Source organism: Haliotis asinina, chromosome 13 (assembly GCF_037392515.1).
Source record: "Haliotis asinina isolate JCU_RB_2024 chromosome 13, JCU_Hal_asi_v2, whole genome shotgun sequence".
Classification (NCBI taxonomy): Eukaryota; Metazoa; Mollusca; class Gastropoda; order Lepetellida; family Haliotidae; genus Haliotis; species Haliotis asinina.
In genome coordinates this window covers 27,641,379-27,667,751 of record NC_090292.1, presented here as the reverse complement: position 1 = coordinate 27,667,751, position 26,373 = coordinate 27,641,379, and the positions used below count along the sequence as shown (strand labels likewise).

Genomic DNA, 26,373 nt, shown 5'->3' with positions numbered 1-26,373 from the left:
CCAATCACGTATTTTCAGAAGGTATGGGCGTCAAATATTATGTCTTAATACATCAATTTAACCTTGTCTGCCTTCTCGCTCCGACATAAGAATTGGTTCGACTTGTTAGGAAATATCTGACCATGTTACAGGCACATCCGCCTGGAGGCGGAACTGGCGGAGATGAACTGGAGGGTGAGGTGGGAGGACATCCTGTTCGGGTCCCCGGAGAGGAACAAGAAGCTGGACCGACAAGGGAGTCGCCGTGGAGTCACCAGGGTGAGTTGGTACTCTGGTCGGGAGGGTAGTGTTAGGTTAAAGCTTTCCGTCATCATGAGTTTTGGCCGGGATTTGTTTTTTTCTGGGTCTCCTGTAAGAGACTAAGCTTAGTTTCACGCCAGTTTTTTGTTGGCGGTCTGTAAATAATCGAGTTAGGACCAGACAATCCAGAGACCAGAGCATCGATCTATGCGATTGGGAACCTATGACATGTGTCAAGCAAGTCAAGCCTTACCACCCGATCTCCAGTCCTCCTGTTAGAATAGCGATAAAGAAGAACCATATATTTGCATCAGAAGTCGTCAAAATAGTGTAAGAAGTCGTTCTTTGCGCGAAAGACCCTGATTTCATTCCCGACATCTGTACTAATGATAAGGCCACAGAACTTAGTTCCATGCCACAGAGGCAGTATAATCTACACCATGATGGGCAGTGTTATCCCCGATAACCCAAGTTGCCCGGGATGGGGGAGAAGGTTAATACTTGTCCCATCGGGTACCCCTGCTTAGCGAACAGACCTTAGTTGCGACCGCATGTGTTTCGTCACAGGGCACTACGACTGTCGTAAGTCAATGTTAAAGTATGAGAGTTGCGATCACCTAAGCACTACGACTGTCGTATGTCATTGTTAAAGTATGAGAGTTGCGATCCCCTTAGAACTACGACTGTCGTAGTCAGTGTTAAAGTATGAGAGTTGCGATCACCTTAGCACTACGACTGTCGTAAGTCATTGTTAAAGTATGAGATTTACGATCCCCTTAGAACTACGACTGTCGTAAGTCAGTGTTAAAGTATGAGCGTTACGATCCCCTTAGCACTACGACTGTCGTAAGTCAGTGTTAAAGTATGAGATTTACGATCCCCTTAGCACTACGACTGTCGTAAGTCATTGTTAAAGTATGAGAGTTGCGATCACCTTAGCAGTACGACTGTCGTAAGTCATTGTTAAAGTATGAGAGTTGCGATCCCCTTAGCACTACGACTGTCGTAAGTCATTGTTAAAGTATGAGAGTTGCGATCACCTTAGCACTACGATTGTCGTAAGTCATTGTTAAAGTATGAGAGTTGCGATTACCTTAGCACTACGATTGTCGTAAGTCATTGTTAAAGTATGAGAGTTGCGATTACCTTAGCACTACGATTGTCGTAAGTCATTGTTAAAGTATGAGAGTTGCGATTACCTTAGCACTACGATTGTCGTAAGTCATTGTTAAAGTATGAGAGGTGCGATTACCTCGTCGCTACGATCACTTTGAGGAAAGGGGCCCTGGACAGAAACGTTTAGAAAAGAAACATTAGTCACAAAAGTCACACATTAAATGACTCCTTTCACAAGGTGATCGAGGCCACTAAGGTAACCTTTGTGCAGTTTGTAGAATGTGAGGTAAGGTTAACCTTAGTAAAGGTTGCTTCGTTTATATACAGTCCCCAGGACAGAGGACCACACGCCATATTTACGTGAATTTAACATTCCGCGTATTCAGTGCTGAAAAGCGATGTCAGTAATGTACTGTGTAACATTAAAACAGATTTAACTTAAATTTCACTTTTCTCATTGTGATTGAAGACCTGTATTCATTGTATACTTAAACCAAAGTTTCTATTCACTTAGTCAAATCAAGAAGTACCGATCCGCACCATATCCCTATCTATTTAATTTTGAGAAGTTTCCACTTTTGTCTCACGATATGAATTTGTAACATTTTTAAAATTATCATCTAAGACTATCTGGTACCATTCAAACTTTAAGAATCATCATAGAAAAGTGTCAGGAGACTGGTATATGTTCATTCATACCTGCAAAAGGCATACGTCTTTTCGAGTGAAGATTTTCCAGTTAAATTGATGTAAACTCGTACTTTGTTATTAATAAATCCAGATTTTTACGAGCTGATGCTTTTTGATGATGTCAAGGACCCTAAAGTAGGGATCCTTCGATTAACATTGTTGTTAAGTGTTTGCTCAGAAGCTTTTAAAATAGCCAGGAGATTTATATTCGCATCGTAATGCATACGTACAGAGAATCTCACCCGCGTGTTTACTGATCTGAAATATATCAACACTAGTTGATAAAGTAACACATATCCGAGGCTTGTCGAGGATATTTTTACCTTTATCAACGAGTGTTGATGTAATTGATATAAGTAGACACGCGGGCGAGATTCTATTTACCGTCCCAAATCATTCGTCATTAGTTTCCAATGAAAAATCTCTGAACTCAGCACTCCCATTAGATTTGCTGTGCAGCGGTGTCATAACATTACTCATTTTCATGTCATCAAGTTCATGACATCATAGCATTGTGCAAAATCTAGTGTCAAGACGCTATCTCCTAGGCGATATCTTCTCATCTCACACAAGCGATACCTCCTGTAGAACACAGTTTTTAATGATAAACATTTTTTTCTTGCAAAGTATCCATTTTCCATTTTCTGTTTACACATAGCAATAACACAATGTTATTGAGTTGTTATCCATTTTAGCGGTACAATGTATGCCATACCTTCGTTATATTTCGGTACCCGGGTACCCTGTGGAGCGGTGGGTAGCCAGTTGATTAAAGCGTTCGCTCTTCACGTCAAAGGCATAGGTTTGGTGGAATGTTGCTAAAATCGGCGCAGAAACAGAGAGTTTCTTTCAGTTTTCATAATGAAAACGTTTTTGGGTCAGTGTTTTCCAGGTTGGGCCTGAATGTAGTTTTTCAGAGCATTTATGGTAGAATGTGGTAGGTATTGCCAAATGTGATGTTTTGATGTTCAAACGGTGTGCTAAACAATTCAATATTTTGATGTGAACCAAAATATAGTTCAGGTAGTGGCCAAAAATGAGTTCGCATTGGCATTACGTCACAACAGCTTTGTCTAGATCGAAGCAAAAAAAGAGCTAACAGCTTTCATAAATTAAAAAACATTTACATGACATTTTCAGTACTAAGAGACTTGCGATGTAGATCGCTCTCACCTGATTTCATGACTGATATTAATGACTGGTACATACATACTCGTGCTTTTGTTACGGTTAATAACTTTCCGTGGCAAAAGGTATAAGAAATCCCCTCTGAACCAGCAAACTTATAACACAGACAAGTCTAAAATAGTCAATAATATACAGATCAAACAATGAGTAAGTTACAATGAATCACAAATTCAGATTTCTAGTACAATGCATTTGAGTCACAAGTCTAAGGCTATAGGTCACAAATATAAAGTATTAACTCACCAGAATGTTGGCATTTTACAATGAGAGCTTGTTTACAAAGTGAGTAGTCTGGCAGACTGTGTCAAGCGATGGTGATGCGATTCATTTCTTTGTGTGTTGATATCAAAACACGTGTGTCATAAGAGAAACTGTTCAGGAAGCTGTATACACAGATTCTCCAATGCGTCCAGTGTGACCAAAATATTACAGTCTTGTATGCTTCTTGCCGAAAACATCCCACGTTTGCGATTTGAAAACAAATAGTTCTTTGTTCGATAAACCTGCATCAAGAGAAAGGATATGAAATGAAGTCATCACGATACGAGTGAGTGAGTGAGTGAGTGAGTGAGTTTGGTTTTACGCCGCTTTTAGCAATATTCCAGCAATATCACGGCGGGGGACACCAGAAAATGGGCCTCACACATTGTACCCATATGGGGAATCGAACCCGGGTCTTCGGCGTGACGAGCGAACACTTTAACCACTGGGCTACCCCACCGCCCCCATCATGATACGAATCGTATCGCACGCACATAATAGTAGCGGTGCACCTCCATTACCAATTTTAAATCTTCCAAAATTCATTATTCCAGCTATCTATAAAATAACAAAACTTCCGGTCAGAGGGTCTTAGCTGAAAACCTTGGTGTAAGTCAAAGTCGAACACCATTTTTTTTATTTATGCATCAAATCTGGATACTCCATCCGCACGTTTACCATAAAAGTTCTTGAATGGATTTCTGAGGCCTACAATGTTTTAGACCTGATTTTACAATTTAGGGGTAAGAGAGATATGGCTCCTCATAAAACGTGCTCGCACGATTGCTCATCAAAAGTTGTGAAATACAAACACCAAAGGCTAGAACTTGAAAAACACTTTTCAAACTGCTAGCTCCCAAAACTAACAGTAAGTTGTGATTAGTCAGATTAGGAACTTTAACTTATTCAGCTCCTATGCAACAAACACGTTCAAAGTCAATACGATATATCCAGACACCCGACACTAACACTTGCTGAAATAACGGAATAATGTGTCTCGAGTTGACAGTAAGTTATGGCTAGAATCACATTTACAATTTAGGGAAAACAATAAACAGTTATCATTTTGTATGTAAATGTGAAAAAACTTAACGTCCGCACCATAAAAGCCAGGATTGTCGGGCCAGCGGGTATTTTAAACTAGCATCCCAGATTAAACTCCGTAAATTAAGTAACTCTTTTGTTTGCAACGATCACTCAGACTTTAAAAGTTTAAAATGAGCGTTCATTCTATGCTGCTATCTATGCTTCGAGAAATATTTTCTTCCTGTTCAGATATGACAACGTACTGCATCTTGTACACAACAGGATTTTTTTGTAACTCCTCTGCGTTGTTTTACCCCCATTTCAAAGTTTTACAGTAACAGTCACGTAACTTATACTGACATGCAATCAGCCTATTCTTTTTCATCACGATTCGCGGTGTGTGTGTGTGTGTGTGTGTGTGTGTGTGTGTGTGTGTGTGTGTGTGTGTGACGGAATATGATGACATATAGCGATGTCAGTGATATTATCAGCATGAACGTGGGCATGCTTTATTTGTATGCGTTCACACATAAACAAAGTGGAATATAATCGTATAATTCTGTCTGACAAGAATTAATTATTTACACGGTTCCGTTGAAATATACACGTGGATTGAAATTGATATGAAAGGTTTGTATATGGCGCTTGTGTTACCGTGTCTCTAGACGATACACCCCGGTCCTAATGAAGATAAATCTCGACTGTAAATGAGATAAAGTTAGAAATAACGCGATTGTGGTGGTATCATATTGAATGTCCTAAGTCTCCTATTTGTAACTGTCGCGATGGACATAATGTGATTGAACGGTTTTTCAGTTGTTTCAGACAATTTTAGATATTGCGACTTTCGAGAATATCATCCGAAAGGAATCGTGTTTAATAATACATAAGTATTGATACTTGAATGCGTTGCAGGCTTCCGATGAAGTATGATGACATCGGCATCACTATAATTAGTGTAATTAGACTCTTGTTCTCAGCTCCCTAGGGATAATACAACCAAGGTGGGCGGTGAAATATTAACAGTTACCTAAATGCCTCCCGATGCAGATTCCCTTCACTCTGGCAGAGGAGTGCAGAAGTCTGTTACCGAGGACACAGTATCTATTTGCCTGTGTGAAAGGCAAACCAAAGGGCCTAGAAGCTGTTAAGAGACATATTTGTAAAACCGTAGTTACCCATAAAACTACACTCCGCCTTCATGAACTTTATGGTTTCGACCTGCGTTGTTACCACTCAAGAGGCGTACTCGTCGTCAAATTAAACTCACATTAAGAAGCTCCATATTTGCTACGTTCTTACTTATAATCAGCAATGTCACAGGGACGTGGCGATGGCATGCAGTGGTTCGAACCTGGACTAGGTTATCCAGTGATTGTTAATGACCATATTAAATGTAAGCCGCGTACAATACGTGTTACGTTGTAATTACACTTTCTCGGTATGTTTTATGGTATTTCTTCAAACCAGCATGTACACTCCCAATGAGAGGGAACTAATCGCAAACACAAACAGTAAGCGATCAAACCCACTCCGCCACCGCATCTTCAACAAAAATGGACAACAGATAATGCAACTAACAATCTTGGCCGTAATTACAAATATACGGCGCTGTTTACAAACTAGATAATTGTATGCTTCGTTTGGTTTTGTAAGAAATGTGCGTAAATGTAATTTTCTTCAATTTCAGAAAAATTCCTACATGAGCACGTGTTCAGGAGATACCATTGCACACCTCAACGACAGCGCCAACAAACAGCTTTTTACAAAAACAGGCTACTACAAGGTGAACAGGTTATCTCCCAATTGAATTCGGTTTTGTCTTGTGTTAATATTTGTACTATTCCATTATGTGTAGGTAACAGGTAGAAGCTTATCTGTTCGTTGAACCGTAAATGATTTCCTTATTATTAAGGCGTCTGCGGTGTGCCTGTCTGCGTAATGGGAGGATAACCCCTACTACTGGTTGGATTAAATCCTGAAGAAAATACTTGCGTTGTTTGTTTAGCGGTCCAATTATTTTAGATGTCTTTTGGGCGAGAAGGTTATATTAAACCCAAATGTTCATACAAACCAACTGTATTAATATTGAAGCAATCGAAATTCAATGTAATGGTTTTTTTTCAGCTATCTTTCAAATAATTAAGCCATATTAAGTTTCAGTGTTTCCTTGTGGTACTATTTGAACTATTCCAGTATAGTGTGCACGTAACAGGTAGTGCTTTATCTGACTGTTCATTAATCATAAATGTTGTTGTCCTAACGTGTCTTCGAACTACCTGTCTGCGTAATGGGAGGACACCGCTGAACATAACGTTGTTGTTTTGAGATTCTCATCTTGACATTAATGCAAGAGTTAACGTAAGGTCAGTTCAAAGAAATGTGATATAACTAAAATATCGTTTTATAATTAACATTTCATGTTGAACTTATGGCAATAAAAGCAAATGTAATGGCCTTCTGACTGCAACAATAGTTTATATGTGTTTCCAAATTAGGCCCAGAGTAATAATTATCTCTGCACATTCACTACAGTCCGTTTGATTTAATTTGAGACCGATGAATCGCTCACTAAGACCACTTGGCGAGGAGCCAGGTAATCAACTGGCGCGTGTAGTGAAACTTCATTTCAGGTCGGTCGAAAATAGGTGACAGTGGAATAATGATCGTTTCTTAAACTACTTTTTTTTATTCGTGAGTCCAAAATTATGAGACAGATCATCTGACTTGGTGTGCCGACTTCATTTGACTGTTGCAAGTATTAAGATGTGAGTTAGTGAGCAGTTCGTCGGCCTCAAATGAAATCAAACTTACTGTACTCTTCGTAAGGCAAGAACTCCAGTCCTGTACCCAGCAGAGACTAGAGGAGATTCTTAAACTCCCTGGGTCTGAATATAATGAAGAGGTAGCACACTCCACTGCCTAGCAGGTAGCACATTCCAAAACCCTGTTTTTAGCACTCCATTGCCTAGCCCGGAATATCAACAGAAACAATGCACTACAGTGGAACACTGTCAGACAATGGAAAACAATGCTACATAATTTTCTGCGACCAAATAGGGGACACAGGCATGCTTTGGCGTCAGTCTCAGTCTCTGTCAGCAATGACAGCTTGCACACAGCTTACATGCTTTCCCCCGTAGACATATAATACACCAACATTCTACCCCTCAACCCCTCATGAACCCCAGTAGCAGAGGTCAAATGCTAAACTGCACAAACACACATTTGAAACGAGATGCTATTGCTGTATTGTTTGTTAGTTCATCCAGTTCTAGCTATAAGACGCGGGTCCGTGTATAAACGCAACGACTGATGGATAGTATGAACAATGATCTAGGATAACGATATTTAAGTCACAAGTTAATCCACCCGACCAAATGGCCATAGCTTGGGATCTCCTCTAACCCCAACACATCAATCCTCTACCACCTTACTCACTCACACGCACACTGTTACGGTTAAGAATTTACCGTGACAACAATGTAAGAAATCCCCTTGTGAACAAGCTTAACAGATCAAAGACAAGTTTAAAATATTCAGATATTATTACTATGCAACGAGAGCAAGGTATACAAAGTCACAAGCCAATATAACAATGCAGATTTCAGGTACAATTCAAGAGAGACAAAATCTAAGTCAATGGGTCACAAAATACAATATAGCAAACTCACCAAAATCTTGGTGTGAGAGAGAACAGCTATGGCAGAATGTCCACACAGCGATCGGTGCGACAGCAGATAATGTAGGTTCAGGCGTTGACGGGATTCAAAGCGTGGCAGTAACTCCAGCAAATATGAATGAGTGTGAGTGTCGCCCTCAACATGGCAACCAGCCTTTATATGTATTTACTAAGTCATCTCCCGAAAGTTCGGGCACAAACGAACATCGTCAACACTATAGAATGCCCTAGAATAAGTCCCCCGGAAGTAGACACATAGAAAACTAGAAGCAGATAAATTCCGGAAAACCAGAATGCTGAGAGTGTTGACCAGCTATTAAAACCGAATGTGACCCATCATATTTAATATTCGAAACACTAAATGTTGTGACCCAATAATAATTATTACTTAATTAATAACAAAAATATACAGAAAATACACACTCGTAACATCACGCACACGCACACGCACACGCACACGCACACACACATACATAGACGCTAAAACTGCATACACGTTATACCACGTATATGCGTTTAATTCCAGTTTATCACACGGTAAAACACTGCGACAATTACTTTCAATGATTGCTTCCACAGGGTGCAATCGTTGCCATAAAGCCAATACGGAGGGCAACTATAACAATCAGCAAGCCGTTGTTACTCGAAGTGAAACGGGTAAGAGACGATTTTAAATTACCGAAATTGATGTAATTGTTCTCATTTGGTAATATGCAATGTGTCGTAATAACGTAATAATAAAGTACACATTACACTCTAAGAGCTGCGTGACACAATGTTTGCATTTCCTCTCTCCATTTCAGGTGAAAGACTTGCAGAACGATCATATCGTTAGATTCGTTGGGGCATGCATAGATGTACCCAACCAGTGCATACTCACCGAATATTGCCCTAAAGGCAGTTTACAGGTAAATCCACTTTAAATTTATTCACCTACCTTCATAAAGACATATTGTCTGCATATGGCACACGGCCAGGTTAAAATCGTGACCGACTCTCATGTGCAATGGTAACCGTGTACTGTCTACTTTGTGTTAATCAGTAACTGTATTTTCAGGATGTACTGGAAAATGACCAAATAAAACTTGACTGGATGTTTCGGTACTCCATAATGCAGGATATAGTTAGGGTAAGTATCTTGTTTCCTTAACACACTGCCCAGTGGCACAGTAGACTAGTGAAGATCTACAGCACAAAAGGCTTGTCACAAGAGGCGATTAACGGGATCGGGTGGTCAGACTCGCTGACTTGGTTGACACATGTTATCGCATTCCGATTTCGTAGATTCATGTTCATGCGGCTGATCACTGTTTTGTCTGGTCCAAACGCAATCGTTTACAGACCGGCGCCTTACAGCTGAAATATTACTGAGTGCGGTGTTGCACAACCAAGTATTACTAGCACAGTACTAAATGTGTAGGTAAAATAGTTTTTACACTTACGAAGGCGGCTGAAACGAGGATAATCTTATTTGATGGAATAGACAGTTTATCATCGTGTATCTTAGCTTCAACAACAGACTGATGTCTTCAGTATTATTTGATCTGTTATCTCACACAAACACATATAACTGTAAGATAACTTCGCAGTAGTGCAGTGGTAGGGCGTCTGCCTATCACGCTGAAGGCCTGGGTTCGTTCCCAGTGGAGGCACCTAGTTTCGGGTCCTGAGGTGGGCACATTTGCGTAGTATCCTTGGGCAATACACGCACATGTCTCAGTTCACCCAGCTGTAATATGGGTACCCGTGAGGATGTGCTGGCAATGTGAGGTTTTTGTTCAATGCGCCTAACAGATAACATGTCTGTATATATCCCAGGGACTTGAAAAGATATTCGGAACTACGATAGTGTTCTGTGGTAATGTACGTAGCGCCGTTAGCAGGCAATGCGTCTGGGTCTTAGTGCCATATAACCCAACTATCACTATTATTATCATAATGAAATTAATAACGGTAAACTACATACAGAGATCTAGGTTTCTGGAACCAATTCGTACACCTAATTTGATCACTACCGTCTCCGCTGTAACAGGGAGAAAAGGGAAAACACACTTGACCGTGCAATAAATAATAAATTCTAGATTGTATATGTGGTAACTGTTTAAATTCTGTCGTGATGGGATATTTTGGTATGAGCTGAGTTGATCTTTACATGACCTCGGCATTATTCCAGCCACTTACCATATTGTGACATTGTCAAGTCTGAATTCATACACTCTTTAAGTACAAAGTACAACTGGGTTCTATATATTTTCACGACATTATTAATTAAAAACGGAAAAATATAAAAGCTGTTACCATTACATAGTGACAACAGGTTTACAGCTCAGTTTCACTTAGTGATGACAATGATATGACAATGTACAATGATAAGGATTTGTACTTAAACCATGCATCTTAACAATATGTCAATTAAAGTATCTTCAGACCATGGTAACTCATGGTATTCCAAATCGCCAGTGATACAGTGTAACCTAAATGTGCAGGTGTAGTCCGAGAACCGAACGCGAAGTTTCTACTTCATGTAGACTTTAAGTCTAGCACCGATGTCTTGATATAACATCTCGGTCCCTGCAAAAACCGTCATAATTTATCATTATTCAAGCTGTTAGGACTAGATATTGATGTCTCCATATTTCGGACATCTTGGTACAATTTCATGGTACAAACAAGTAACGCAAGTGGATAAGTAGATCAGATACTGGTATACCTAAAAAGAGACAGGTGACAGTAATTTAGTAATTGAGTAACTGAGACAGTAATTGAGACGACGAACTTTTGTATCATTCAAGATGGACATTGTCACAAGGGTTCTACCTATTGTGATTACCATCCCTGTCGGTAGAAATGTTACAAACAAATAAACATACACGACATCTAATTTTTTGTTTAAGTTTCTTCCACAGTGATTTGTGATGATACACCCTGGCCGAATGTCTCGAAGTTCGGATAACTCGATACTTATTCTCGAGAAGACGGTGCTCGACTGTTTTTCAACCCAGAGTATTTCTCGTTGCAGGGCATGGCGTATCTACACAGCAGCGACATACGTAGTCATGGCAACCTGAAGAGCACGAACTGTGTGGTGGACAGCAGATTCGTTGTTAAAATCACAGACTTTGGCCTTCACTACTTCCGGGAAGGTCAAGGCCTTATGGAACAGGAGAGCACTTTCGCCTTCTATAACAGTAAGTGATCCCATTTGCCCATCCTGCTCAGCTTAGTCCATCAGAACCTCGGCAGGCGTTGACAGGAAGCCATATTGAAAGTACTTGCGTTCACGTGACCTAGATTACGCAGAGGATGGTTAATGCCTTATGGGACAGGACATCACTTTCGCCTTCCACAAAAGCTAGTTATGTTACATCCTCGTTCGGGTTCACTCAAGACCGCGGAAGGAAACCATATTGGATGTAGGTTCGTTCACGTCAATATGACGTTACCAAACGCTAAACTGCAGCATGTAACATTACTTTCGTCGTGTAAACATCAGAACATCGGCGGTTCTTCGTGTACTGTAAGAAGGGTGAAAGCTCTCAAACCCTAACAATAGAACTCCGAACAGCCTCGTGTACTCCTTTCCGGGATGAGCTGCAAATACAGTACTGACAATATTGTCAGCTTGGTAACATCAGGAACCAGGGGCTTTTTGTATAGAGGTTGGCGGTTCTCCTGTTAACCGGTAAACCGCGGTTGTTTCCATGAGCCGGTACGTACCAGACAATTTTTTTTGTTGAAAGTTGTCTCTTCACAGTGCTATTTGTTAGCAAAATGTGTGATCTCAATAATTTTCCTTTTATGGTTTCTTTTAAATACCGCAATCCAATGTTGTGAATGAAGAAACCACTGAAACCTAAAGTATTGACAATGCGCTAACTGATTAATTATCAACATGATGATTTTTAATATGTGAATGGTTCAACGAAACATGTTGCTACAAGTTGCCAGGTTACAACATGGCGGACATTGACTACGAACCTGTACCAAACAATAAAGCAAAAGCCGATATATGGCAGAATTTTGGACTCAAATGGAGTTTTAACGGAAAAATAGTGCTAATAAGTTTTATGTAGCATGGCACACCGTCGTAAATACCGCGTACTTAAACAAAAAGCTTGTTATACTGTGGTACTGAAATGTTTGAGGTACTTTTGCACAATAAACATCTTTGACTTGAGTTTGGACCAGACAATCCAGTGAGCAATCACGACCATTGCTGAGGGCACTTGGATATGATGACAGGTTTCGACCAAGTCAACTATATACCTCTGTCACAAATGAACTTCCTACCCAGTCCGTTTTCATCTGATCATTTTGGACGATTGTGTACATTTCAAAGATCAGTGTTAATCTTTAATTGCGAAAATATCCTAAAACATGAAAAGCTATTCCCATATATCCACCCATCCCACGTGTCTTTGTAAAAAACATAATGTTATGCACCGATTGTTTACAATCAGGAGTACGTTGTGGACTCCAAACCAGAAGCATCTGTTGCAGACTAAGACATTCACAGTAAGCTCCGGGGCTATAGGACTTTTGTTTTCAAACGATACCTGACCCTTATTAAGCTGATAATCACCTATTTTCTAAAACGGTCTTTCAGTACACGAACTACTTTCAGCGAGATCCCCAATTTAAGAGTGGGTGAGTGAATTCAGTTTTTTTGCTTTTAGCAAAATGCAAGGAAAATTACTGCTGGGGACACAACAAATAGGCTTCACACATTGTATCCATGTGGGGAATCGAACCTGGGTCTTCGGTTCGAGCTAACGCTTTAACCACTAGGCTACCCAACAGCCCCTTGCTTTAATGAGATAACAAGAGAACCATCTAGGATTGGCTATTGACATGGAATATGAAGATCGACAATCTAAATATCAAACGATTACCGATAAATTTCGGACACGGACAAGTAAAATCGCACAAAACCTGTCCGAGAGAAATGCCTATATTACACATCACGGGTGAGCTGTGACATATTTTGGAGTACAAACGAAATAACAATCTGAACAGTATTAAGAAGCTTTCCATGTTTAAAGTCCTAAATTTGTATATTTGTGGGAAAACAAAAGTTGTTTTTCTCCTATCACAAAATTTAACGTACGATATTCATCGATAACACAATTTTCATATCGATAATGATCCATGATTTTTCCGGTCTACGATACTTTCAAATCGATTTTTTCAAATCGATGATTTCAACCAACCCTAGAACTCATGTAAACAATGCCCATCGAGGTCGCCAAAACGTTGAGCTGAGCGTCATATTATAAGCGTACAATTAACCCGTTTTCGTGACAAACTGATGAAACAGTTGGAAATACATTCTTTTGTATCCCATCGGAAAGTTAACACTTTTTGTTTTCGCGACCATACCTTATACGTAATTATCTCTCAATCCAAAATCGATGCTTTCATTCCTTTGATCTACTCATCGAAACGTGTTTGCGAATCGGAAAACAACAAACAGTCAGGAAACAGTGGTTAGTGGATAATGTGTTTATGTTGAAACATCTAAACGCATTTAACATTAAAACCCTTTTCACAAATCATTAGGTATATCATAGTCTAGTGAATCTGGCTTACGTCTAAAATATATTCATTACTTTACTGTGTTGTTGACACACATGTAACTACCTTCATTAGGAATGCACAATGTTCCGCTTTTGTAAGCAAAGAGAGTCTGTTATTTCAGAGGGACACACAGTTGTATGTTTGATGGCACCCGCCTCTCACTCAGCTGATGAAGCAGCTTTGAAGTATGATACAATATTCACTTGTGCGCGACTAATGATGCCTGTGGTATTAAAAATGGTTCAGTAGGATCCGTTTATTAATTCATGATCATGATCATGATTAAATACAGACTCTATGGTTGATAAAGCACTCTGATAAAGCACCTTCTCTGTTGGAATAGTACTGTCTAATGATGCTGTAAAACCTTTTTAAATATTTACACATTTCCACGATAAAGTTGTCAGTTAATTAGCCAACAAATGTCACGAATAGATGTCGTACGGTTGTGTGAGTGATGTGAATCTGAACGAACTTCAATTCAGTTGAGACGTCAGATTTCAATCTTGAGGAAACTGGCTTTGTTATGTACTCTTGCACTAATTTAATACTGTGAAACGAAATTTTTCTGATGTATGCAAAGCCAGTTCCTGTTCCTGGGTACCTTTAAGGTTTCTTTGTGGGGTAGTCTTGTGGGTCAGGCGTTCGCTCGTCACTCGAAGACCCAGTTCAGTTCTCAACATGGGAACAATATTTGAAGCCCACATCTGGTGTTCCCTGCTGTGATATTGGCGAAATATTGCTAAAAGTGGGGTAAAACTAAACTCATTCTTTCACTTACTGGGTACTCTGAAAAGTCATAAAGTATGTTAAACTGGTAGCCTTGAAGACTAAAATAATCGAAAACGTAAACTTTACATATTTCCCAGATTTGCATTTCCTTTATTATCATTGATATTTCCATGGTACGAGAGACTCAAAAAGTTTAAAACATCGATTTGTTTGCTTCCATTTACATCATTGTCATACACATGCACGTCCACACTTTGTCATACACATGCACGTGCATACCTTGTCATACACATGCACGTGCATACTTTGTCATACACATGCACGTCCATACTTTGTCATGCACGTGCATACCTTGTCATACACATTCACGTGCATACTTTGTCATACACATGCACGTGCATACCTTGTCATACACATGCACGTCCACACTTTGTCATACACACGCACGTGCATACCTTGTCATACACACGCACGTCCACACTTTGTCATACACATGCGCGTGCATACCTTGTCATACACATTCACGTCCACACTTTGTCATACACATACACGTGCATACCTTGTCATACACATGCACGTGCATACTTTGTCATACACATGCACGTCCATACTTTTTTAATATTCCGTTCATATTTCAATATCATTCGACCCGTGAAGGTCCGGGGTAGAATAGGTCTTCAGTAACCCATGCTTGCCACATAAAAGGCGACTATGCTTGTCGTAAGAGACGATTGGGGGATCGGGTGGTCAGGCTTGCCGACTTGGTTGACACATGTCATCGGTTCCCAGTTGTGTAGATCGATGATAATGCTGTTGATCACTGGATTGTCAGGTCCAGACTCGATTATTTACAGACCGCCGCCATATAGGTAGAATATTGCTGAGTGCGGCGTAAGACTAAACACACTCACTCACTCAATATTACTGGTACTGAAGGAACCAAAGTATTAAATTCTTTACCTCCGTAATTTTATATATATCATTAATGTTTCCATTACTGTATCTACCATATTACCCATAATTTGTTTTATGTGATGTGGTACATATTACAGGATGTAAACAATATATACGGTAGCAACATCAAATTCAGTAACAAACGTCTAAATGTACAAAATGATCTGAAACTAGGCATATCTCCATACTTTTGATTAGTAATTAGTCTTCGGAATTTCAGAAGGAAATATTTTCTGCAAGGAAACTTCCAGTTGGTAATCATTGATTAACTCTTTCCTCACATTTACCTCTAACACAAAGTTGGCAATTTTCATCACCAAAGAAAACCAGCTTTGAGGAACAGATTTTAGATTACATTTTAGATTTTAAGTTTCCGTAATCCTATCCTGCTATGCACCTGACTAAAAAAAAGTTCAGTCCTCGGAACATAGACAAACACTAAGGTTTGATCTTTTGGGAATTTAGAAGAAAGTAGTTAAGTAATTTTTGTTGTAAGAGTGGTCTTCCAATTTTTAACCCGGATGCGGAAAGATTTCTCTAATCAAATATACATCGCTCCGGCCACTATCAGAGAGATCAACGAAATGACGTGGTTCAAGCAGCTCTTAGAAGCAGAGTTTAGCATCTGTGTTCATTTCCTCTAAGCACGATTATACACAGATCATCTTCAATGGCTCTTTCAACTGCAGCATGTGCCGGAGGATAGTTAAATCTTCTCACTAATTTGTCTCTTTATCAAACATGGCTCTTCTCCCCATTTCCTTTGATTCACGACGTTGTCTGTAATTAGATTGAATGGAAGACTATCCCTTGCTCTTACAGGAACACTATGGACAGCGCCGGAACTTCTACGCATGCCTGATCGACCGCCCGAGGGCACGCAAAAAGGAGACGTCTATAGTTTTGCAATTATCTGTCAAGAGATTGTGTACAGAAGCGGCGTTTTTCATATGCACCACATAGATCTCTCGCCCGAGGGTAAATATTGCTTCAGAGTTATTAATAAAGAGATGGTTCCCACAAGGCTTAGGCTCAGATTTCGTTTGATTGAATCCTATTACACGTTCTGTTTCAACACCTAAAACTCCCAAACGGAACGCCGTACATAGAACACCGTTATTAATCGACAGTAGTGATAAAAATGATATAAAAATGATGATGAGAATGGATAATGTGAGCATTCTGGTTGAATTATTGAAAGTTATCTAAGGTTTGGGGTTGTGTGTGTGTAAAACGTCAATGTAATTGGCATTTTGAAAATCTTAAGCTAACACTTAAACCCGGAATAGAATTAGGGCATGATAACGGCTGTATTGACATATGTCTCTATGACAAAATCGCTCAAGGAACAGTAAGTGATCAAACTTTCTTCTTGTTATACTAGAAGAGTATTTTCGTTTCCATTTTAAACATACATACAGTTTACATGGGAAATTAAAGGGTACAGTTAACGTTGCTTTGATAGTTTCACGTTTAAATAACAGTAGTTTAATGGGTCTCTTAGGTACAAGAAACCATTCTGGTTGTTTTGAATCATTTTAAGACCAATCAACAAACCATGATTTAAAAAGAAACACAGCCTTATCATGCATCATGTAACGATAGCAATGTCCAGGTATGTCCAGATGTCCGTTGTACAGAATTACTGGGGTACCCTGAGACGCTCGTGCTAAGTGCAATTTCCAGAGTCGTTCAAGGTAACATTTACGTGCAGGTACTTTATATGAAGCTGACAGCAATATCAAGGAGACGCACTAGGTAAAAATACTGTTTTGGTGCTATAAGTCATTTACAGTTAGATCGACGTACGATAAGACTCGAGGTTACAGGGAGACTACACGATACCCAGGAACCATGAGACGTTCCGTTAATACCGGAGTCAGATGAAACGACCAAGATGATAAGAATAAACCAAAGGCCAAGATCTGGAGTCCAATCAAAAATACGTCATCAAAGTAATTATAAGCAAGTATTTTTATCTCCTATTTCTGCATGTTCTTCAGAGGTCTACCAGCTTGTTAAGGATGTAAAGGATGGACGCCGCGGCGTCTTCCGCCCCTCCCTCGAGCATGCAGACTGCCCCTGTGACGAACTTGCTGATGTCATCAAAAGATGCTGGTCTGAGGATCCGACTGAGCGACCAGATTTCCAGTCTCTGAAGACCATCATTAGGAAGCTAAACAGGTGCGTTGATCACTAAAACACACGTCACGTTTTTATGAAGAAAAGACCGCTATGGCAACAGATGCTTCCATCACTGCTTCCAGAACAGACGCCATCGGGTTTGTCACTGCCTCAATATAGCTGGAATATTGCTGACTGCGGCGTAAAAATAAACTCACACAAACTGTCTGTCTCTGTCGCTCACTATCACGACTGGTTTCTAAAGCCGTAATAAAGCTTAAACAGTATACAAGAAGAGTTTTTGGATTTGACTCAAATCGAATAAAACTCGTAAAACAATACGAATGGCAATAGCTATTCGTTTTGCATCGGCCAGGAAATTTAAAAGTGTTATCTGGGGACTCGAACCACGGACGCCTTGTCCGCATAACCATACAAACCAAACTCCATGAGAACAACGACCACTCATGGATGTTACATTTGGAACTCAAAACTCTCCTACATACCATCCAGTCAAGACAATGCACGTCCAGGGCCGCATTGAAGGGAATCATTTAGTTCATTGTCGTTGACTTAGTGAGTGAGTTAGTTTTACGCCGCACTCAGCAATATTCCAACTATATGACGGCGGTCTGTAAATAGTCGAGTGATCAACAGCATGAGCATCCTTCTGCGCAATTCCAAGTCGGCGAGCCTGACCACCCGATCATGTTAGTCGCATCATGGAAAGCATGGGTTGCTGGAGGTCTATTCTACCCCGGATCTTCACGGGTCTTAATAACTATGAACTTGCTCATAACCGCATTCAGCGCCAGTGTAACAGCAACACAATTTCATCCTTCGGGGATGGTATTAGAAATTGTGGAAATTCAAATCCTACAAACGTCATGTCCACGCGTTAAACACCACGGCCTGTTTCGGAAGCACTTGATATTTGAATATGAATGAATGATTTTGATTGGTTGCAGGGATGGAGACAAGGGCAATATCCTTGACAACCTGCTGTCCCGGATGGAGCAGTATGCTAACAACCTGGAGGCCCTTGTGGAGGAGAGGACGTCTGATTATCTGGAGGAGAAGAAAAAGGCAGAAGATCTTCTCTACATGATGTTGCCAAAGTGAGTAGACATACAAAAAACATTTCGATCACAAACGGATACCGGTCACAAACACACGCCCGTCGCCATGTAGCTGGGCTATTGCTGCGTGCGGCGTAAAACTAAATCCACTCACTCAAATCATCTGTAAAACGTAACAGGGAAACATTTGATACAAAAGTAGTGCCGTTCACGTTTCTACCATAACACCTTTTGTAAATATTATTCCATGACCTGTCCACAAACCATTCGTAGCTCTATGAGGCGGTGGGGTAGTCTAGTGGTTAAAGCCAAAGTCCCGGGTTCGATTTCCCACAGGGGTTAAATGTGTAGAGCCCATTTCTGGTGTTCCCGGCCGTAATGTTGTTGGAAGATTGCTGAAAGCGGTGTAAAACCATATTCACTCACTCGTAAACCTATGGTAAACTGAGTTACGACTTACCCTCACGATACGAATGTTTTCTTGCTGGAACCCTGGGTATTGTAAATCTTATCAAATGTCATATAGCGCTTTATGAAATCTTTGTAGTAACAGCATATTTCGACTGTATCTCTCAAGGTGTGGAACTCAAGAGAACGCTTTGTTGTGTGAGTGAATACTTTCGACCTTAAATTTCCTTTAGCAATATTCCAGCAACATCACGGCGGGGTAAAGCAGAAGCAGGCATCACACAATTGTGCCCATGCGTGGAATCGAACCCCGATCTTCGGCGTGACAAGCGAAAGCTTTAACTTGAAGCTTGCTCCATCGCCCTGTGGCACATCATTTACGAATGTTAAGAATCCTGCCTACACCTTCAAAGTATAATGAATTAAAACACACCACATCAGCAGATGCTGATTTCACCGCGTTCAGGTTGAAGCCCCAAACCAAAGTCTACATTTCCGTAATTGATTTCCATTGGAAAACGAGAACAAAAATTAATGAATGCTTAGTTTGACGTTGTGAATTCTGACCCCACAAGAAGTAAACTGAGCAATCATTAAGGGAATACGAAATTTTAATAAAATAGATCCTCCTTTTAAATTAAATAGATATACAAATACCACAAAGCAAAATAAAAGTACACTAACACCTGTCATATGTCTTATATTTTTTCCCTGACAGTGTTTGATTTATTTTTTGCTATGCTGATATCTTCTTCGGGCTGGGCATGAAATGGCTGCTCAGTGACACGCCTTGAGGAAATCATTTGAGGTTAAGTGGCTTTCATACAAGATCTGTTTGAAGCGAATCTCCATGCTGTTGATCACTGGATCAACAGACTGCCGACACATAGCTGGTACATTGCTGAGTGTGACGTTAAACAGCCATCAGTTAATCAGCATGAAGCTATTGTAAGTCCAGATGGTCATTATCTTGGAAGCTGTGTGATGAAACAGTTATTTTATGTGTGATTGGACCAACACGCTGACTTACAGACTGTTTGAAGCCGTAGTAAAATATCCAGTCTCACTCCCGGCGAAGCAATATTCTACTGGCCAACAAAGGCTGGCTTTTGGAGAAGAAAGCGGTGCACTGCAATGAGCCAATCCATTTGGTTTGTGAATGGTAGACTAGATGTAGGCTAGTGCTTGTGCAGTACATGACAATTAAATTGATTCCGCACGTGGCTGCACGCGCCTTGCGCATGTAAATACATCTCTTAAGCTCCACCATCCCACTTGATTGTGGACAATCCGGGGTCCCTTCCCTTCGCAATGACAAGCGCCTGTGGACGGCACTCTTACATGCTAACACGGGTCCACTGTTAGGTCGTTGTTTAATTTATCCTTGTTTGCCAGTATTTTTCAGTTTGCTTACAGTATGTGGCAGTGTTTCAGCTCTCTGATTTATCTGTCATTTATTAATATTAACTTCTTATCAACCAACCAGAGGCGGAGATACAATTTCAAAGGGACACCTCTTGTTTCAAAGGAGCTTGAGACGTCCGTCGCGTCAAAGATGATTTATTTCAGGACTTTTTCATGCGAACCAGAACAGTTATAAAATTTCGATTTTTGTTTTTTTGCTAATCCTACCGTGATCGTTTGGAATATCTGCCAAGTTGTTATTTCGCCTACACACAAATTAGTTTGTTTACACAAAAGGTGTAAGAAGTTCCCTCAGAACCAGCAAAATATAACACTGAGAAGTCGGATATTTTCAATAATTTGTATTCAGCAAAACAAAAGGCAAGATAAAACTGATTCACAATAGAGGTTTCATGTACAATGCAGCTGAGTCAAATCTAAAGTAATGGGTCCTAAATATAATGTCAACTCACCGAAGTCTTTGAGTGAGAGTCAGAAACAGGTTTACGTGATGCAACACAGGGAGCGGTCAGGCAGTGGTTATGTAGGTCAAATGTTGACGAAGTTTGATGTTGGTTAATCTCTCTGCGTGCGTGCGTGTATCAAAACGACACCCAGTCCTTAAATACAATGACACCGGTTCTTGAATTTTCAAGCACATACGACCTCGTTAAAGGTTTGCAGCCAAAATACGAAAAGTACTGAACATTGATGATACGAAATGTGACCCATGGCATCAATCACTCAAAAGTCTAAACAATGTGACATAAAAATAATTATTACTTAATCAATAATACAATTTACAGAATATACACTCTCTTAACCTCCTCGTCCATCCTTCTCAGTCGATCACAGTTCCAAATTCATATAGGCACCAAACGAATAAACATAGACCAAATGCATGTACAGGGTTATTAGGGAGAAACAGTGGAGGTTTCTTTGTCAAAGACTGTCACTAATTGTGGTTGTGAACTCGACAGATCAGTCGCCCAATCTCTTGTCCGTGGAGAATCCGTGGCAGCTGAAGCATACGAACATGTGACCATCTACTTCAGCGACATATGTGGGTTCACAGCGTTGTCTGCGGCTAGTACTCCAATGCAGGTGTGTATATCTGTCGACCGCTAGTACACCAATGCAGGTTTGTATAACTGACAATGGCTAGTGTTATCTGTCAACGTCTAGTACACCAATGAATGTGTGTACTCCGATGACAGAGTGTATATCAGTGAACAGCTAGTACACCAATAAATGTGTGTATAACTGTCAAGGTAAGTACCCCAGGTGCATATATTTGTCAACGGCTAGTACCCCAAATGAAGACGTGTACATCTGTCAAAGTTAGTACCCTAATGCAGGTGTGTATAGCTTTCAACGGATAGCACCATAATGAATGTGTTCAAAAATGTCACGGTTTGTACTCCAATAAATAAGTGTATGTTTGTCAACGTCTGACACTACAACGCAGGTGTGTATATCAGTCAACTGCTGGTACTCCAAGGCAGATATATCTGTAAACGGCTAGTACCCCAGTGCAGGTATCATGTATATCTGCCACGGGCTAGTATCCCTGTGCAGGTAGGTATGTCTTTCTTGATCAACAGCTAATAACCCCATTGCAAGTGTGTATTACAGGCTGGACAAGTAACTGATTCCAAGGCTGATTCCTAAGGAAAAACCGGATGCTTCCATTTAACCTTCAGTATACACATCACATTTTACACTTTGCATTTTTTTTTTCATGTTCAGGTTATTGACTTGTTGAACGATCTCTACACTACGTTCGATTCCATCATCGAAAACTTTGATGTCTATAAGGTAAGGAACATTGATCATTCTGCAGTTTGTCGTTGGCTGTTAAATATCTGGGTTCGAGAAAAAAATATTACTAACCACAACACAATGGACAACAAAAGAAATGCAGGTATAAAAAATGAAATCTCATTAAAAAAGCGTTCATGGTTACGTCTTCGTTTAAAAACTTTGCGAAATACATAGTTGCGTTTCTTTTGCTCTTTAGTATATGTATCTCTTCTCTAAAATATAACAACTTCTGCAGACTTTATTGGAGCAAAAACAAATCACTGTCGATTTGAAGCCCCACTGGTTGAAAACAGTCGACTTAAAATTGCGCATATCAAAATTGTCACGATGCACGTATACACATTCATTTGCCACTGAATAACAATAGAAACATGAACTCCAGCTCTGAACTCTTTGACTTGCAGCTTATGTATAAAGGTACTCTATGTTTTGTACCCGAACTGACACTATTCCGTCTTTTTCAAGGTTGAAACTATAGGGGATGCTTACATGGTGGTATCAGGACTTCCGGTGAGGAACGGAAATATCCACGCCCGGGAAATTGCCCGCATGTCGCTTTCCCTGCTAAATGCCGTTCTGTCTTTCAAAATACGCCATCGACCCGAGCAACAGATGAAACTGCGGATTGGCATTCATTCAGGTACGAATCGGTCGTGTTCCTATTAACTCATCTTTGCAAATTTTGCAGCAGTATCATAGCGGGGATCACCAGAAATGGAAATCACACATTGTACCAATGTGGGGAATCAAACCTGGGTCGGGTCTTGGCGTGACGAGCGAGTGTTCTTCAGGTGAAGAAAACATATTTTGATTTGGTTTGGCTTTCTAGGTGTGTGGCCATAACTGAATCACATATATTATCCTACATGAGGTATTTTTACACTTGCTCTTTAAAAAAGAAAAAAAAAACATGATAAATGTGAAAGGTTTTTAACCAAATGGAGTTTCCTCTGATCCCTGAGTTTGACCCTGAATGGTTTTTAACCGCAGCATAATACTGATATGGATATTTAATGTACTGAATATACCCTAAGTAAACGAATTCCTCTGTATGCTCGTACTCATTATAATTTTGTACTTATTATATTGGGAACAATAACAATAAAAAGCAAACAAACATTGTCAAACAATATCTGAATTCATATCGAGATAGTGAATGTTCTTAAAAATTAATGACCACACATAATTGCTGTGAATAAAACAGAAAAGACTCAACATGGCCATGCAAATACAGTGATCAAATCTTGATCGTACGAGTTTTGTATCGTACCATTTGTTAGTTCACCACGTGGCGTTCCCTCGTCACACCGAAGGCCCGGGTTCGATTCCCCACATGGTAACAATGTGTGAAGCCCATTTCCGGTGTACCCTGTCATGGTAATACTGGAATTTTGCTGAAATCGGTGTAACTCTAAACTCACTCACTCACTCACTCGCCACACGGCAAATGCATATTCCAATTCAAAATACCCTTGCGTTTCAACATTCTTGATCACAGTACCCGATCACATCAGATTGTAACTCGTGTAAGTAGCGTTATGTTATGTATCATGCTTGATTCACCTTTTCTATCCCTGAAGGTCCGGAGTAAAACAGGTCCTCAGCAACCCATGCTTGCCATGAAAGGCGACTATGCTAGTCGTAAGAGGCGACTAACGGGATCTGGTGGTCAGGTTCGCTGACTTGGTTGACACATGCCATCGGTTCCCAGTTGTGCAGATCGATGCGCAAGCTGTTGAGCACTGGATTGTCTGGTCCAGACTCGATTATTTACAGACCGCCGCTATTTGGCTGGAATATTGCTAAGTGCGGCATAAAACTAAACTCACTCACTCACTTTGATTAGGAAATCACACACTGACCCTTACCTTTCCAGGGCCGGTATGTGCTGGAGTAGTGGGTCACAAGATGCCGAGGTATTGCTTGTTTGGGGACACCGTCAACACCGCCTCTAGGATGGAGTCGAATGGATTACGTGAGTCACAACGTAGTCACCACAAAAACAGTGACTGGGTGTTGAATGGTTACATAGGCCTAATAGAGGGAACATATACCCATCAGCAAAAGAAACGCATCCTTTAGTAGAAATTTTAAATAGACGTCTTAGTCATGAACGCTTACTGTTTAGAGATTACATATTTTCGAAACGGTTTTTTTCTGTTCAGTATTTTGTAAATGCATTTAGTCAGCGAAAAATTTTTAAACCCTTTTCAGCTTGTCGATTCACTCTCTGCTTTCTTTTCCAGCATTGAAAATCCACGTCAGTCCACAGACCAAACAAGCGTTGGAAGTTTTTGAAACGTTTGACCTTGAACTTAGAGGAGAGGTTGAAATGAAGGTATTTTCCAGAACGCTAGTTTTGAATAATAAGAATCTAATAATAAGATCTAACTCAATTTGGTAACAATAAAGTAACAAAATATGTGATCATATAAATACTACATGCTTCTGGATGTAAACATTCATTAGCAAAGCATTGAAATGCCTAACAAAATGCACTCCAGCTTAGTTGCACTTCCGTTGTGTGGGTTAACGACCTTTTATTGACTTGCGTCCAAGTATATCTGAAATAATGTTGTTGGTTTGGGGTTTCTTTTCTTTTTTATGAAAACAAAATTGTTTTTACATATCTAAAGGTAAGGAAATTAACTCACGCTATCAGACATGCAATTTTGAATTTATTTTGATTTACCACTGGGATGTTCCTTGAAGTCATGGCAATAATGAACATTTTTGTCATTGTCCAACTATGTCAACACTTGTTGCGATGAGACTGACAGCAAAGTCATTCCATTTTCCAGGGCAAGGGAGCCGTGACTACGTACTGGCTGCTGGGTGAAAGACCAGCATCAGATCTGAAGAAGCCAGTTCATCAGAACTCAATATCCTGATTACTGTTGCCTAAGTTACTGGAGTTCCATGCAACTTTATGGGTTGTTCATATTGTGTCAAAACCAGCATATTCTAATCACTTCCAGCATGACACTTTGATGACGGCGATATGTTATCATCGGAGCTGCATCAATACAACAACAAGAGTAGTCGATGTGGATGAACTATTGTGCCAGTATACATCATGCTGGATAGAAGACATTTCAAGCAGGGGTTCTGGAAACTTTAAAACGACACATCCAGAAGACTCCACTGAAACTATCATTGGCTCATGACTGTTTGTTTGTAGTTTAACGCCGCTGTCAGCAATATTCCAGCTATGTGACGGCTGTATGTAAATTATAACCCATTCTCTCGTGTTCATGGTCTTTTGCTAGAGCGGTTTCAGACGGCGCACAGAATTGTTAACAGTGAGTGAGTGACTTTAGTTTCACGCCACACTCAGCAATATTCTAGCTATATGGCGGCAGTCTGTAAATAATCGAGTCTGGGCCAGACAATCCATTGATTAACAGCATGAGCATCGATCTACGCAATGGGATACGGTGACATGTCCGTGCGTCTGAACACTCAATCCCGTGTAACGCCTCTTAGAACAAGCATGGGTTGCTGAAGACCAATTCTAACCCGGATCTTCACGGGTCTATATCACAACAATGATGCCTATATTATATCCTGGAATGCTTTTGAATATTGGCAATATTCCAAAGTTCCACAGGACGTGCACTAACCATATCTTAGATGGTATTCACTGACAAATCACTTAACCTATTCGTTATTCTGCTTACAAATGCAACTTGTAATGAGCATGCATGTCAGTATTGTCAAATCTGTTTTACTTGGATCAAGTTACCCGTGGTGCGAGATGATCGATGATGGACCAGACCTTTGTTTTTAACTTGAAAATTGCCCAACGGAGTATACTTTATAAGACTGTGAAAGTTTGTACACTTATATTGTAGAAATTTCCAATGTGGCTTGAAGCTTTTAAAATTTCAATACCATGTACAATTTATATAACGCAAGTCTGTAATACTGATCGAAAGAATCGGAGACATTTACTTGTTAAGGTTGAAGAGTTAGTTAAATAAACTCATCATCTCAAGTAAAAGTGCAGTGTGCTGTTTTACGGGAAAACACTATATATTGGGGGTGACGTGCGAACGTTGTTACCAT

General features: G+C 40.1%; 1 protein-coding gene across 1 annotated transcript in view; it reads left to right on the top strand.

Annotated features, from left to right (window-relative positions):
- Positions 1-25,988, top strand: part of LOC137259779 (atrial natriuretic peptide receptor 1-like) — a 97,535-nt gene extending 71,547 nt beyond the window's left edge. Inside the window, exons 9-23 of the mRNA XM_067797392.1 lie at positions 132-258; positions 6,212-6,307; positions 8,783-8,860; positions 9,007-9,111; positions 9,261-9,332; positions 11,223-11,391; positions 16,289-16,444; positions 17,470-17,650; positions 18,559-18,708; positions 21,462-21,585; positions 22,231-22,299; positions 22,771-22,945; positions 24,182-24,280; positions 24,552-24,643; positions 25,107-25,988. Coding sequence (XP_067653493.1) covers positions 132-258; positions 6,212-6,307; positions 8,783-8,860; positions 9,007-9,111; positions 9,261-9,332; positions 11,223-11,391; positions 16,289-16,444; positions 17,470-17,650; positions 18,559-18,708; positions 21,462-21,585; positions 22,231-22,299; positions 22,771-22,945; positions 24,182-24,280; positions 24,552-24,643; positions 25,107-25,196 — 1,783 coding nt within the window. The 3' untranslated portion in view covers positions 25,197-25,988. The remainder of the gene's footprint in view (positions 1-131; positions 259-6,211; positions 6,308-8,782; positions 8,861-9,006; positions 9,112-9,260; positions 9,333-11,222; positions 11,392-16,288; positions 16,445-17,469; positions 17,651-18,558; positions 18,709-21,461; positions 21,586-22,230; positions 22,300-22,770; positions 22,946-24,181; positions 24,281-24,551; positions 24,644-25,106) is intronic.
- The last annotated feature ends 385 nt before the right edge of the window (positions 25,989-26,373 follow it).